Here is a 16,375-nt window from a genome sequence, read left to right on the forward strand (position 1 = left end):
GGCACTGTCAGTGTGTTAAAAAGCTTGATAACACTGGTGGCTGTTCCTGCTGATTGATGGCTAGCTTGAGTGGAAGGCTTCTGTATAGCAACATCAGTAAACATAACTGTCGTCTCCAGACTAGCCTGGATCAAACAGTTGGGTATTAAAATGTTGATTTTTTACAGACAACACTTAATGCTTACAGTAATACTACCTGGTGATTTGGTGAAATATCTATAGATGTTCAAATATGTCTGGCCACTGTGGGTCATTGACCTACTTGGACAGGGGAGGACTAGAAAGGGGTATGACAGCTGACCAATTGATCTTAACTTATGAAGATACAAAAGCTCAGGTTCAGGTAACATAATTATTAGACATGTCTATAAGAGAAAGGATTGTTTATTATGTTAGGAATGCATACAAACTTGTCAAAATTGTATTCCAAACATTTTAAATTGAACTGTCAGCTATAGACGTTGTACCTGTATGTGCCGGTCTGGTCTATATGTCAGATCATGGGTATGATCAGCGTTAGACTCCTGAAGAAGAGTTTTGTGACATTTTAAAAAACTATGAGAACTGTAGTTATTCACTGAATGAGAAACTCTCCTGTATGCTTGTCAGATAAAATAGGTTTTATAAAGTCATAAAGCACCTTCTTTAATGTTCCTCTCTCTCACACACATATATATATACACGCATTATATATATGGTGTATGTACTACATTCACCATTGACACCAAGAACTACACCATTATTGTGATTGTAGTGGAAGTATTTTATATCATGTATTATATATATATATATATATGTTGTTTGTTCGCCCAGGGCGCAAATGTAGCCAGAACCGTATATATATATATATATATATATAATTCATATAAACAAAAAATATTAAACAAATACATATCTTGTATACAATGTGACATAATACAGTTTGTGAAAAGTCACTGTTGATTTGATTTGAAATGTTGACCAGTTCACCACCCACTTTGAGCCAGCTTAAATCCTGTTTACGGTACTTTTATTAAACCCCTTAGCCACAACCGAAGTGGTGATGCATTCTTGGTAAGAAATTGGGAAAATTGTTATAAATTTTATAAACTGTAATACACAGGAACTTTGTGCCAAACTGAGTGAAATGTCTCCTCAAATTAAACTCCATTTTCATGAGTGCTCCCCATGTACTGTAACCACATGGCCCGCAAACCAACAGGCACCGAGGAATACTTGTTCACATACTGTTCTTCATTGTTTTGTTTTGTTTTGTTTTCTAGAGTAGACCACAAAATTTTACCAAACAATTTGGTTTCATGAGTAACAGTTCTGCCTGACTTATGTATGCGAGTGACAGGAGAACTATTTATGCTATAGGTGGTCAATTATATACGGAAACATTTAAATTTGGTAAATAAGTTAAATACCTAATAGGGGTGGTCCAAGAGAGAGCAACTGGAAGGGTTCAATTATTGGTCAGTGGGAGAGCACATGGAAAGAAACAGAAACATGGAATACAATCATCCAACTATGGTGGAGCAATGCTTATTATTTTATAATTTTTAACTCTATTAGTGGTATAGCTTCATGAAATTCAACACACTTAAACCACAGTCCATTTAGTTCTTAGGCAACATTTGCATGATTTAATTTTTTCTTTACGCCAAAGACTCACTGAATAAAAGAACTCACTGAATAGTGAGTATGTGTGGCAAAAGGACCATGCATGTGGGATTGATTTAAACTATAGTTCCCTTGTTTGTTAATTACTGGCAACTACAGCAACTGATGCCTCCATGTGTTGTTAATAGCTACACTGAAACATGGAACTACCGAGTATTTGGCCTCATCTGGGGTAAAAGCGATGATGGATGGCTGAATAAATTCACTGCAGCTATAGCGGTCATACAGTTCCTACAGATTACAGCATGTTAGCCAAGCATAGTGAGGTAAAAGAACAAACAAATATACCAAATAGTTTGGTGATAGATTGATATCTTATTGCTGAAAGACGTGATATGAACAAAATATGCCAACTGTCAGGGTGTGAATGCTTTCCATACCGACTGTAAATAGTCTCATAAATCAAAGTTCAACAATATGCCCTGTAACACAGGTGGAAAAAAGCTTCTCCCACTTTTTTTGTTTGCATGTTTCAATATTTTGAAGTCGTTATATGACAGTGTCATGCCTTGCGACTACTTTCCATTGCTCCTTGTGACACTTTGTTGTCTATGTTGTTGTTGTCCCTGAAAGATTTAAATAAGTTGATCTCATAGTTTTGAAAGAGAGAATCGAATGTAGTCCACTGGGTTAGTAGGTGTAAAGTAGAAACGGTTGGTCTGATCAAGCTTGACAGACACAAGGTCACTGGCTATTATATCATGATGAAAATAATCCCCATGTTGTGTTCAAGGGGGAACAAAAAGGGGATAGCCTCCAGGGATCTGTATCGAATTTGCTGAAGAGTTCTTGAAACCACACGGCCTGATGGAACTTGCTCCAAGAGTTATTGATGCAGAGGAATGTCGGCAGTGTCAAACTCCAAAACTCTTTTCTTGAATGTGAGTATACCTGCGGAGGCAAGAGTGCCAAATGGAGAGAGAAGGGGTCGAAGAAGAGGGAAGGGTCCATTCTCCCGAGGAGAAGAGCAGAAGATGGAGAAGCTTCAAATTTTCATCCAGGACCAGGGACTCTGTGGAGATTCCTGATGGGCACTGTCTGCAGGGGGCTTTAAAGAGAACATTTACACATTAAATCTGTAATATCAAAGGACCAATCCAGTAACTGAGTATTAGACATCCATAAGTATCAGGGAATCACAATAGGCTGAGATATCCTTGATATTTAATTATGTATTTTTTTGTCCCCTGTATGGATCAAGCTTCAAAACCTTTGAATCCTACATCCTACAATCCTACAACAGCTACTTCTTTTTCAATTTCCCCTGTCTGATGCCTGATCAATGTCAATGATCAATGTCACAGTAAATGTCATTTCTTACAAAAAAAAAATCAGACTCACCTTGACAGACAAAAATCATGGCACTCAGGGTCTGTGTCAAGCATGGCACAAATGCAGCGCTGAGTCTTTGCCTCCTCACGTTCAGTTGCTTGTTCACCAACAGCACGTCTAACTCGCTGAGATCCTCTGTAGCTCGACATTCCATAGGGCACAGTGTGTCTGAGGAATTAAGACAAACAGAGAACTCTTTTTCAGTGATGGTAAAAATGTGACATAAATCACATTCTTGGGCACACAGAGGGAGAGACTTGAAAATTAATATTCGATATGGTTAGGCTTATAGAGTTCTTGGACATATCTCCTAGTCTTCTAGACATATCTTCCTTTTTCCGCAGTAGTGGAGGAGGTATTCAGGTCCTAGTAATAATACCACACTGTAAAAGTACTCAAAAGTGTATTAATCAGGGAAATATACCTACTACTTGTAATTGTTATTTTGAAGTATTTCATTTAAATAAATCAGAAAATAAAGTGACACAATAGTGACTGAGCCTATGGCCCACTGAGGAGAGCATATTAAAGCTATTCTGCAGTATTGTTACAGTATTGTTGTTGCTGAATGTTGTTGCTAATGGAAACTGTACATTTCCTGCAGCTTCACATCAAAAGGATTTGACTGGTGAAACACAAATACATTTTTATTATTAGGAAGTCACAAGAAGTGCAATGTGTTTTTCAACTGACAATAACTTATTATAAAGACTTTAAAATAGCCAATTTGTACCATATGACATTACATGCATTAAATTGTTTTCACAGTGGATCAATTTAAAATATTGCCGTGAGTAAGGAAAAAGAAGGAGCAGCCACAGTGAGATGTTAGATGAAGAGCTTCAGGCGACAACCTGCCTACCTCCAACTTCTCAACCCAGCAACAAACTACTTCTTTCATGCTATGTGCAGGATAGAACGGTCCATGGTTGCTCACATAATGATAGAAAAAGGCCAATTATTGCTTGGTATGTTTGGCTGCACTGTAAACAAATACACCAGTTGCTCCTATGTTCTGGTTATTTCTGAAAAATTAACTTGAGGAGTGTTTTGACCATAAACTGTTTACCTGCAGTATTAAACAGAACCTGCTCTAATCACAGGTGTCGCTGAATCATCCAGGACCGAAATCTTATATCTTATCTGTATTATTAAATATTATATCATTACATTATGCTGTAATAAATGAATTGCTTCACCTCCAGGTTCAAGTTTTTATGATTGTCCATAAACAGTTTCACCCTATCTATCTGTATCTGTTATAGACTCAGGTTTTGGGGAATTGGTAATGGAAAAACAAAGATCTTTGAGGCGTTTGAAATAAATAATTCATTAAGTATAAAATGATTTCCCTGCATAGATTTCTGTCAGGCTGTCTGCTGCCTTTGTCTTACTAAGTAGTGTTGTTGATGTGCTGTCTGCCAGATCCTGCAGCCTCTCTGTTTAGGACGAGCATGACCTCTGGGCAAAAGGTCTTTCCAACATGGCTGCTGAGAGTCAAAGTTCTGTCTTAATGTTTCACAAACGGTCTGCTGTCATCACTTGGGGGCTATTATCTCAGAGAGAAAGAAAGGCATTTTAAGCCTTTGAAACAACATGGTAAGCTGGGGAAAACCACTGAAGTCAGACAAACACACACTGACACTTGGAAGATACCCACAGTTTAACCCCAGTCTCGGGAGCCAGTAATGAGTAACTATTGGAGAGGAGTGACATTCTCTTATTTACTTACCATACTCCATAGGCCATACTACATTTTATGAAAGTTCTTTCTTTGTGAGTTTATCTTCCATGATATGAGCACACACTTTAGCTTTTTTATACTGTTGATACTGTGGCACATGTCAATATCTCACTCAGTCTTTAAAATATGTCAATTTGTCCCAACTTGCTATAAAGAGCGCTGTTTACCTGAAACAGCCCACAGCAGTCCTGGAACAAGAAGACAGAGGAAGAAAGAATGCTGTCCTGCCATCTTGCCAAGGATTTTAATATGCGGTTAGGAGATGGCATAACAAAGACAGGAAAGTGTTGGAACTATATTTGAGGTATTACATATATTATGTGGTATGATAGGCCACATGTTGAACGCACTTGGTGTGAAAAAAACTGCTACCTACTGCAATTATGCCAGCTGGTAACCAGCTGTTCAATTTTCATGGTTCTTCGTCACCTGCAGAGCCAACATACTGCAACTCCTGAGGTGCAGTTAACACACCTATGCCCAAGAAAGGCCGCTGGGCTTTGGTAACAGGAACATTCATGCATTGATGGCTCTGGGATCAATCCACCAAGTTATTTCAGTCATTATCAGTAACAATAATAACTGAATTAAGTTGTCCATACATGACAGCATAAGATGCCACAGGCCAGTTCTGCCTTTATCTAAATGAAAGATTAATTAATCTTTTAATGAATTCAGTGATATTGTTATTGATCTATCTATCTATCTATCTATCTATCTATCTATCTATCTATCTACAGCCATAGTGACTATTGTGGTGCAATTTTGGTAACCAGTAAACTCTCTTTAAATAAATCCTAGCTGTGTGTGATGACTAACTATTTGAATTTGGATAGATCCACCATGAAGAACTGTGTCAATTCTTCACCAGCCCATGTAGACCATTAGCTTTGCATGACAGATTTCTCTCTGATCTCCATCCATTCAGCCTCACAACCTCTGCACTGCAGATTAAAAATAGTTCAGCTGACTGGGATCCCCGAGTCTTTGTTAGCCCATGAAAGGGGAGTTATACAGTAGCTGCACCTATTATGATGATTAATGAGGAGTAATCTGTAATTTCTGTTCATTTTTCTCTTCCCCAGTGTTGTGAGTGAATTGAGGATTCGACTATTTCAGATTCAAGCATGCATTCAGTATGTATTAAATTTGGGGATTCTGGTGCTTTGATGCATGAAAATGAATTTATGCAGTCTAATAAATAATCCTATCGTCATGGTGCAGGAAGCAAGTTTTGATAAAGATATCAAGTTGTTACTCCTGCTTTTGGATGTAACGTCACCAGGGAGATTTAAGTCTTCTTAAAACAACAATGTATTTAAACCTGAACTTAAAATAGGCCTACAGCAACATGGACATGAACCATCACTAAAATAGTTAATTAAATGCCCAATCCAGCACCTGTAGATTGTGGCTCTGGCCACAGATTGGTTAAGGTTAAATAAAAAAACATTACAAGAGAGACATTCAGTCTTGCAATAACCCTCCAAACTTTGTTTCTCTTGGGCTTGCTATCACTTGAACCACTGCGTGTGGTGCCTCAGGGAGGCAATTACCGGGCGTGACTAGCTGCATTATATTGACTCCAATTTGATTTGCACAAACAAGCTACATGAAAATGTGTGTGTTTTTGTTTTTTTAATATACCGCATTACTTTCACTGACAAAAGACGAGATATCATGAAAATCAAGAGATAGTTGCGCATACGGATGGATGATTGGAGAATTGTAGATGTTTAACAGTATTTCATAAAGCATTTCTTACTCGGGAGTGTTGATCCAGATTATATCCAAGTGGCAGTAGTAGACGCACTCTTTATCCTTGTAGGAATAACAAGTGCAGCGCTTGGTTCTGGACTTTGCCTCTGTTGCTTCAGACACCCTGCTGGACTCTGGGAGCCCTCCGGGGTTGACCTCGGATAACACCAAGGCATCGAAGACACCTTGTATTGTACAAGACGCATGTTAGATATAAGCGTAGTAAGGTGACAGACACAATAACAAAGAAATAAAGCAATACGTTTGGAAATGTGTTGTAAAACTTTGTCGCAGTCATACTCACCTTGTAAGACAATCAATGACAGAATATTGAAAAGCATGATTTTCACGAGGACAGATAGTATCCTGGCCATGTCAGATATTCCCAAAATGAATCATAGCCTGAAGAGGATGCAGCGCAATTGTCAAATCAATCTCCCACCAGCATGTCCATGTGCAGCTCATCTCATATGATCCAGACGTCAGATAACGAATCAGAGGATGTTTGTCGTACAGTTCCTCTCATAATTTACAGCTTGTGTCATGTCATAAATCATAAACCTGTAGCACGCTCACTGACGTGTGAAGTAAATAACGCTTGTCCTTATATAAGTGATCTTTAGAGCAAAATAGCGCAACGATGCTCCTCAAAGGTCCCTTCGCCTTCTAAAAGCCCAAAATGAAAGATAAAGCTTTTGGCGAGGTTTGGGTACACGCCCACTCCCCCTTTAACACCCCCTCTGTGAAATGCAGCAGCACTCCAGTGTCTGTGCTCACTGAGGAATTACTCAACTTGTGTTCCAGTTAATGCATGACATATAAAATAATGATATATGTTCCATTTAAACATAATAAAAAGGGTCATTCAGCAACACCTAACAGTGTAGGGCAAAGCCTAGGCCAGTAATTATAGTCTCACATCCTGAGAGTTTCTGTTGCTGTTAAAACAGAACCACTTTTAATTATTATTATTTTAATTAAAATCACAGACACATAAACACACATAACAACATAATCATCCGGAGAAAAGACCTAAAATCTTTACATTTATGTACCTTTGTTACATAAGAGTGAATGTGGAAATGATCAGCCTGCCCTAAGGCGAAGATGAGGTACTGCTTGTTCAATAGCAAAAATATTTTTACCCAACATGCCCTGACAATGGAGACTAAACAGAGAAGCCGGTCAGTGCTGCTTGAACACCATTTTGAGAACATTTGGATGATCACATCATTCCTGGGGATCAATCCCTGCATGAGCATCCGGGCCCAGAGGATCAATCTGGTATTACTGTTGGGCAGGAGAGTTACTGTTTTGAAGTTCCTAATCCTATTGATCTAGACAAAGACCCCTAAAAGGCTATCTACACACAGTGCAGCTGCCACACAGGACTATTGGTTTCCTAGCTGCAGCATAACTTTGGGGAAAGCAAAGTTTTTAGGGAGAGCTATGGGTTATGACAGAGTTTACATAAACATATCAGTGTTAGTATCAGTCAGTGTTTCTTTGTGTTCACACAAATGGCCACAGTTAATGTGAGTTTAGTTTTTAGCAGCTGTGCTCATTGTTTACATTATTTAGGTGATACATAGCATCTGCCTTGCAAATGTATATATAATATAGTTTATTATAATTCTGATTCACCATAGTTTAACCATACACTGTTTACTATAAAGTGACACTGCTACTCAGTGACACTAAGGAGGCATAGTTTTGAGAACATTTAAGTATGCCAACATTGGATTCCACATGGAGAAAAAATTATCCCTAGACACTCTGAGTGTATATTTAATCTTTTCTAGTTGTATGAATTGCATCAGGTCGCTCAGCCACAAAGACACTTTAGGTGGACTTTTGGATTTCCAGTGCAGTAATATTCTTCTGCGTGCAAGTAGAGTTGTAAAAGCAATTATGTTTTTATGTCTTTTCCTAATTGTACTACAATTGCCATTGTAGCGTTGGGCTGGAGATTTATGTTGAGCACCTCTGACAGAGTTTTATTAAATTGGCAGGAGTGTTATAACACCTGTCACAGCCTGCATCTATGTTGGGATATATTTTTGCCAGTTTTGCTTTAGAGTAGTGAAAGCGATGTAAAATCTTGAATTGTATTATATTTAATTTTGCACAGGAAGTACTGTCGTTTACTCTTTGTAGAGCACTGTTCCAGGTTTCCTCATCAAATTCCTCCCCCAACTCTTTTACACACTCCACCCTGATCTTTACAAGTGTTGTATTTTTAAAAGAGGCAATGCAGTCATGAATTCTTGAAATTAGCCTTTTGTGGTTAATGAGTTTTTAGTAGATTGTCTAAAGCAGAAACTGAAGGTATGTATGGAAAGTTGGGATCATGGCACCGAAGAAAATGGCGGACTTGGAAATACCGGAACAGGCTGGACTGAGGGAGGCTGAATTTGAATGATAATTCACCAAAGCTTGCAAACACAGCATTTATGTACATGTCCTTAAACTCATAAATGCCTTGTCTTAGCCATAGATTAAATTCAGAGTCTAGTTTGGCTGGGGGAAAAAGGTAATTATTATGTAAAGGGCTAATGTGGAGAAAGCAGTTGAACCCAAAATTCCGTCTCAATTGAGACCATATCTTGAGGGTATTTATCACAACAAGATTGTTGGTCAAATCTGAGACAGACAGAGGAAGACTGGAAGCAACCAGAGCTCTGAGAGATGTTGAGATGCAAGAAGCAGCTTCAAAGCGGCACCAATCTATGTCAGGAGTGTGGAGCCAGTAAATAATTTTTTTGAACATTTGTGACCCAATCATAATGACAAAGATTTGGAAGAGCTAACCCACCCTTTGATTTAGGTCTCTGTAGCAGTTCCAATCTCCTTCTAGGTTTCTTACCGTCCCATATGAATGAGATAAAAACTTTATCAATAGATTTAAAGAAAGATTCGGGCAGAAAGAGTGGGACACACTGAAACAGATATAAAAATTTGGGGAGAACATTCATTTTAATACAGTTCACTTTCCCTGCCAATGAGAGATGAAGTGATTTCCATTTCTTCAGATCTAATTTGACTTTCTCAAATAGCGGACAGCAGTTTTCCTGATAGAGCCTTTGCATGTCTCTTGTAATATTAATGACCAAATACTTAAAGCTACCTCTAGACATCTGGAACGGGAAGGTATTGTCCTGTATTTGAAGAGCCAGATCATTCACAAGGTAACACTCACTTTTACCAAGGTTCAATTTGTACCCAGAAAATGTACCAAATCTGCCTTGAGAATAGATAATTGGGGGTACACTTGAAATAGGATCTGATAAATATAACAATAAATCGTCTGCATATAGGGATACCCTATACTCCCCTCCCCCTCTATGAATTCTACTCACTGATGCCAGTGATTTTAGTGTAATAGATAAGGGTTCTATAGCCAAAGTAAATAATAGTGGACGGGTCCCCTTTGACAACTGAAAATACCATGATTGCTTACCATTTGTAATTATACATGCTTTAGGTGAGGTATATAAAAGTTTAATCCATGAAATAAAATTAGGGCTGTATCCACATTTCTTTAAACATTCAAGCAAATATTCCCATTCCACTCTATCAAAAGCTTTCTCTGCATCCACTGCAATAACCATCTCGGGCACCACACTGGACGCAGGAGAGTAAATAATATTTAGGAGTCTGCGGACATTTGTAAAAGAGTGGCGCCCTGAAATAAATCTGGTTTGGTCTGTGGAGATCACATCATGCATTGTGGTTTCCAGCCACAAGGCAAGAGCTTTGGCTAAAATCTTCACATCAGAATCAGAATCAGAATTACTTTAATAATCCCAGGGGGAAATTATTTATTCTGTTTAGGAGGGAGATGAGTTGGTACGAAAAGCCTCTGCAAATCTACATCTGCTTTTTGAAGCATTTTTGGCAAAGAGCCAGAGAGAAGCACAGCCTATGTAGTATGTACTTCTCTTTCTCTTTCATGTATATGAACCCCAAATTGTATGGGTGATTTCTGTAGTGCCTCTGAGTCTGGTCTGAAGTTGATTCTTGGTGTTTTGCTATTGAGCTCTGTTATCTCTCAGCATGAAGAAATCTGGCCACTGAGAGGTGAGAAAAATCTGAACAAATAAATCAGCCAAAGTGTTGAAAGCTACTTTTTGGTTTAAATGTAAGAAAGTACTAATGAGCTTATCAGTACACTGTTGAAGAATGTAGGTGGAGATGTGTCAAAGCATAACTTCAGAGGATTCACAAGTTTGAAGAAAAACCTGCGTATATGTGAAATATGTGAAACTAACGGTTACGAACAGATGAGACAAAGATCAATCTGTTCCAGTATGATAAAAAGTGGAAAGTATGGAGGGGGGAAAAAAAAGTTCATAATTGAAGGCATACCAACTTATCTGTCAGACATGGAGAAGGAGGAGGTCATGCAGCAGGATCTTTGACCTTGAGCATACTGTTTGATTGAGTCACTCTCCTGACTTTAGTCAAAGATAGCATGAAGACCATGATCAAAAGTAAAAAGATTTCTAAACAGTTCAAGTCTGGTAGAGCAGCACTTCAAACAAATATAAATGCCAATCCAATTCGATTGAGGACCACAACACGACTGTGTTGTGAAAGCATAAGTCAAAGTAATTCTGAATCTTGCTAAATGATGTAATGTAATTAAAGTCAAAACCATTACATTTATCCATTGTGTGAAAACTGCTATGGGACATGTGTGTCTGTTTCTGAAGTCCTGAGTTAATTGAACACAACTCACAAAAGCTGTATGAAATAATCATAGATGCTGTATGGGAACACCTTTGGGAATTTGAAGGAGATGCTGTAGGAAACTTTTAAAAAAAAAGGCCAGTAGCAGATTTTATGACAGTGTACCTACAGTTTTGCTCAAATCACTATTATGAAAACAAACATACCTCCCTGTCTCCAATTCCAATTTCCTTTCACTTTGTGTTGCCTCCTGGGGCGATCATTACTACCAAACACCAGACTACCATAATAAACTGGCACAGGGGAAACCTGTTAATCTGTTTAGATTTCCTGTAATGTTCTCGTCTGACTGCACTGCTTTTCCATTCCTTGTGGAGTAAATGAAAATCCATCTAAATTTAAGTATTTGTCATGATGAGAAAAGTCAAGTCTCCCACACGTTTTACTGTACCATCTCACTATATACAATAAGTGTCCTGGATTTGTACATGCAGAAGCATCCAGTTCTGTCTGACTCGTGACTGCCCTCTGGTTCCTCCCCAAATTCACAAAGGCTAGGGTTTTGTGCCATACCCCAGTTCTCTGGCACAAACCCCGAGCTGGGAAACAGATAGAAATTCCAGATAAATGAAGACCATATTCTGTTTTCTTTCCCTTGACTGGAGTTGTGGAGACAGAGCCCTATCAGAAAGCTGACTGCTTGTGGTTCAGTGGTCGCATAATTTAAAGACCTCTTACAACCTGGTCTGGTGAATCTAATGTTGCAATGAGAGTTCATATGATCACGTATGGTTATTACCACTAAATCTAATGGCCACACATTTATTTTCTTTCTTAAGTTGTTTACCTCATGTTAGCAATGTCATTTTAAAATATCTATCCCAGACCTAACAACTTTTTCTGCTACATAATGATTTTACAGAATTTTTCCCTACCTGTTTTTCTCCCTGCTTTAGAGGTTAGACATATGGTTTCATACTACAACAAAACAACTGCATGTTCACCTTCTGCCTGCCAACATCTGCTTGTGTAGTGTTGATTACAGCTGCCCTTGATGTAGTCGTCAGAAGGAAACTCATAGTAGATTCTAGCCTTAACTGGCAGACAACTGGGAATGTAATACATTTCAAGAAGGATTCCAGCTGCCACTTTGTCTTGTTTTTCTTGGCCTCTGCTTATTTTTTATCAAAAAACATTTTGGGTGTGCAAAGCCGAGGGATATGAACAGTCATTACCCCTGGAGTACAGTGGAGCTACTGAGGTAGGAAGCGGAGAAACAATAAACAGGTGGCATTAACATCTCAGAGGCTGCAGATATATAAGCCTGTTGAAATGAAGATGTACACATAAGAGAAAGAAATCATGCACAGAAAAGAAGTGGATTTTAACTGTAGCGTCAGTGACACATGAAAAAAGACAAAAGCAACACTAGTTGCACACACATTACACTACATTCTTGTCCTGCCATCTTAAAGACCAGGTGAATATATTACTAATCTATTACTTTAGAATAAGCAATTTTTATCTCCAGATAAAAGTTGTTAGGTTCAACATACCACTGTGTCTGCCATGTTGAACCACCATGTTTCTAGAGTAGCCCTGTTAGGACAAACTAAACACTGGCTCTAAATAGGACTTTTCATGTTACCTGTCTCACATTTTTCGCATTTCATGGTAGTATCTCCTACACTAGGAAGGAGAGAGTTGACAGTTACAACTACATTGCTAAATGCCACTAAACCAATGACAGTATAAAGAATGGACAGTGACATCACCTGTAGGTTTTTCAGAGCGCTGTTTTGAAGCTGAAAATGTGGGACGCTGGCCGCCGCTATCTTATACTGTTTCTTCTGCCTTCCATTTAATCTAAATGTCAGCAAAGACATGGATCATCGGCAGACCTGAAGCGGTCAGAATGACACTTGGAACTTTAAGCTTTATTATCATTTAAACAGTTGTCATGAATGGGGAAATTAGCTATAGAAACCAAAACCATTGTGTGTACCAGGCTGTAAACATGTTTATTTCTGCTGTGAAGGTGGGCCTTTTAATATGGGCGCTTGTGGAGACTCACTTCTGGAGCCTGTCTCAAGCAGCCGCTCGAGGAATTGGATTCAAGGACTCCTACACTGGTCCTTAAAAGAAGCCTCTCATAAAAGGCAATTATTTCCTAACTGTATGCTGTCAGTATTCTTCGAAGAATATTCTTTGTAGTTAGGTATAAGACAATGTGTCATGTCGCAGTGTCAGGCCATTATTACAGTGTCAGATCGACTTATTATCCCAGTCTCATTATCCCTTTTACCTTTATATGCTTCAGAGATTTGCCTTTACTTGCCTTTGCTTCCTTAACCTGCATCAGTGACCCACCAAAGCTGTTTGAACAGGGTACTAAGACTCTTCAGAAAGATCTATGGGCGAGTTGAACTTTCCACCAAATAGAACATGATTCCAAGGTGAGGATTATCACACTAAAGTCAGCTAGGGGCCTCCCTTATGAATAACAGCTGATGCCCTTGTATCCCAATCCCACAGATTCCCTGCTTTGTGGTCACTGTTAGAGAGCATTTGGTTCACTAGAATTGACCTGCGGGATGCTTCACAGTAAGTGGTGCTTCATAGCTGAGATTTATGCAAACCCACACCTTGATCAAATCAGCGCTGTCAAAGGAGGCAGTTGGAATTTAACTTCCATATAAAACATAGGATGCACGTTGGAAGACACATGGGTTGATTCTCAGAAACAATTTCCATTCCAATCATGGAGTTCTTTTTTTTATGTTGCATAAGGACAAAAATTTAAGTGGTAGCCAGAATCATAAGCATAATAGGTACAAAGTCTGATAGAAATTCTCTTGAGTAACGATTGCCAAACCAAAATCTGCACGTAAACAAATGCAGGAAACTTGCTTCAAAATAAAAGATTGCTGCGAGGTTGACCCATGATTGAATCCTATGGTTTAACCGATTATAGGAGTTTTGCAGAGGCTGGGTTGTGGAAGGCATGAAGGGGAAAATATGCTCTTAAACGGTTGTGTGCAATAAAACATGAAGCACTAAATGGGATTTATGATCCTGGGGTGGTGAGGTAAATGGAAAGTCCTGGCAAAGACTAACATTTGGACTTTGGAAGACATAGCAATTTACGTATGGCTAACTATATTGTGTATAAATACTAAGTCATTTGTTGTTGACTGATTGACTGATGTTCCTTCCACAAAAGTAGAAAATATCTGAGCAACTGTAAACTGAGATGGCTATTAAAAACAGGCCTTAGGTTTGTATTTGCTATTTCAAGCACAGATTTCAGTTTTCAATGTCACCATCTACATTACTTTTTCACTGAGTTGAAGATAAGTGGATTTGGGCCAATATGATATCAAGGACTCGTCACTTATCAAGCCACTGCATTGGTTACTCTAATCACATTCTAGTTTATTTCAATTAGCCATTACAGATATGACATGTACTGCTGTTCTTTAGAGAATGGAAATATTTACCAACACTTTATTAGGCACTGAATTAAAATTTCATTAATGCACAACTCCTCTGCAGCTAACATAATAAAAAGAAAGACCAGTGAACATTTTTCTTGTCTGAGGCCAGCCCAAAGATGATGGCATCGTATAGCCAGCTGTTTAGATAGGAAATACAATATTTAGCATTACCACATTTCGCTGGAGTTTATTGTCTATTCTTTGTAATTGTTGGAAATGATACCAAACTTCCTGTATGACAAATCTTAGCAAATTGTTTCTTATCTGTATGTTATGTTTTGGAACAGCCATTAGTTCCATGAAATACATACTAATAAAGCACTTGATTCTCTAAGATTTCTGCATGGGAGGGAGGTTTTGAGACTGGGTTTTGGCGTGTAGGCTGTTCCTATTACACACTGCCTAGAGGCCTGGACAGTATGGACACATTGGTGGAAAGCCAAACCATACATTAAATTTCAATTTGAAGCCCACTTAATTCTGCCTGTTTTGATTACTTATGTCAGAGTCTAAAGTATGTTGATTGATTGTTTGATTAGTGGTGGGTAACAGTCACAGTTGATAGTAATCTACACATTTACTTACCTTGGCATTGAAATCATTTTCAGATATACAGTAATGTTGTTATGAACACAGTATTGGCTGGGCTGCTATTATGCTTTATAATCCTTGTACTCATCAACAAACAACAACTTAAGGTTCAGTCAGACAGATACTGGCTAATTTCTTCAAGGAAAGTAATACACACCGAAGCAAGTGTCTGTCAGCAAGAAACATAAACAGAATACTACAATACCATATGGAAAGGTTTGCAACATGAATCCAGAAATGTTGATTTTGTTCAATATTCAAAAAATGCATTATGTTTAATTTTCTGTGCTGATTTACCACTTAATACTTTCAGTTAGTTAGATGGAATAAAGCATTTACAGACTTTTAACAGGATCCAAGAAGGGGTGGAGTTAATGGAAGAATTGGCATTACCTATGCATTTGCAAAGTAGAAGTTGGTCTAATTTTGACATCAAGCCTATAGCTCCCATTCTATGCAAAGCACTGATGCTGTAGGTTAACACAGATAATACATGTAGGTAATAAACAGGTGTGTTGCTTTGATACAGGTTACATCTCATGACACTTCATTGAGTTAAATGAGGTTTTGGCGCCACTAAGTGGTGATTTTATGGTAAAGTTGAGGCTGGGGAAAGATGTGACGTTTTTGACGTTTGAAGGTATAATGCATTTATAAAACTCTGGCCTTAATCAATTTTACTACTACTGTTAAGACAACACTGTAACTGTAACTTTTGATTATTGTAACAGACCTAATTTCAAGACTATTTTTCTTTATTTGAAAGTATGATCATCCTATTACACATTCAATAAAACTGTGAAATCATACTGAGCAAACCCACATCAGCAAAATAAAATAAAAACAAAAGTGACACTTCGTACATTGATAATCGATCCAAACGCATATCATTTTTTATATGGAATTGTGCCATGTTTTTTTTTTTATAATTCAAAGATTTCGCCATTCTCTAGAAAATAAAAATACAACCATATATAATGACGACTGAAAACTCTGTCTTAATACTAATATTAAACCATTTCGGTCATCTGTGTTTTAATGAGGTTACTAACAGCTACGGCACGACATACATTTCCCCGTTGTCGCATGGCAACGT

General features: G+C 38.1%; 1 protein-coding gene across 1 annotated transcript; it reads right to left on the minus strand.

Annotated features, from left to right (window-relative positions):
- Positions 1 to 860: 860 nt before the first annotated feature.
- Positions 861 to 7,155, minus strand: edn3b (endothelin 3b). The gene is made up of 4 exons (XM_019274662.2): positions 6,804 to 7,155; positions 6,507 to 6,684; positions 3,007 to 3,165; positions 861 to 2,713 (listed from the first exon to the last, which is right to left on the minus strand). Exons 1-4 carry the CDS (start codon positions 6,871 to 6,873, stop codon positions 2,659 to 2,661), a joined length of 462 nt encoding a protein of 153 aa, XP_019130207.2. The 5' UTR covers positions 6,874 to 7,155; the 3' UTR covers positions 861 to 2,658.
- Positions 7,156 to 16,375: the final 9,220 nt, after the last annotated feature.

This window comes from Larimichthys crocea, chromosome XV (genome assembly GCF_000972845.2).
Source record: "Larimichthys crocea isolate SSNF chromosome XV, L_crocea_2.0, whole genome shotgun sequence".
Taxonomy (NCBI): Eukaryota; Metazoa; Chordata; class Actinopteri; family Sciaenidae; genus Larimichthys; species Larimichthys crocea.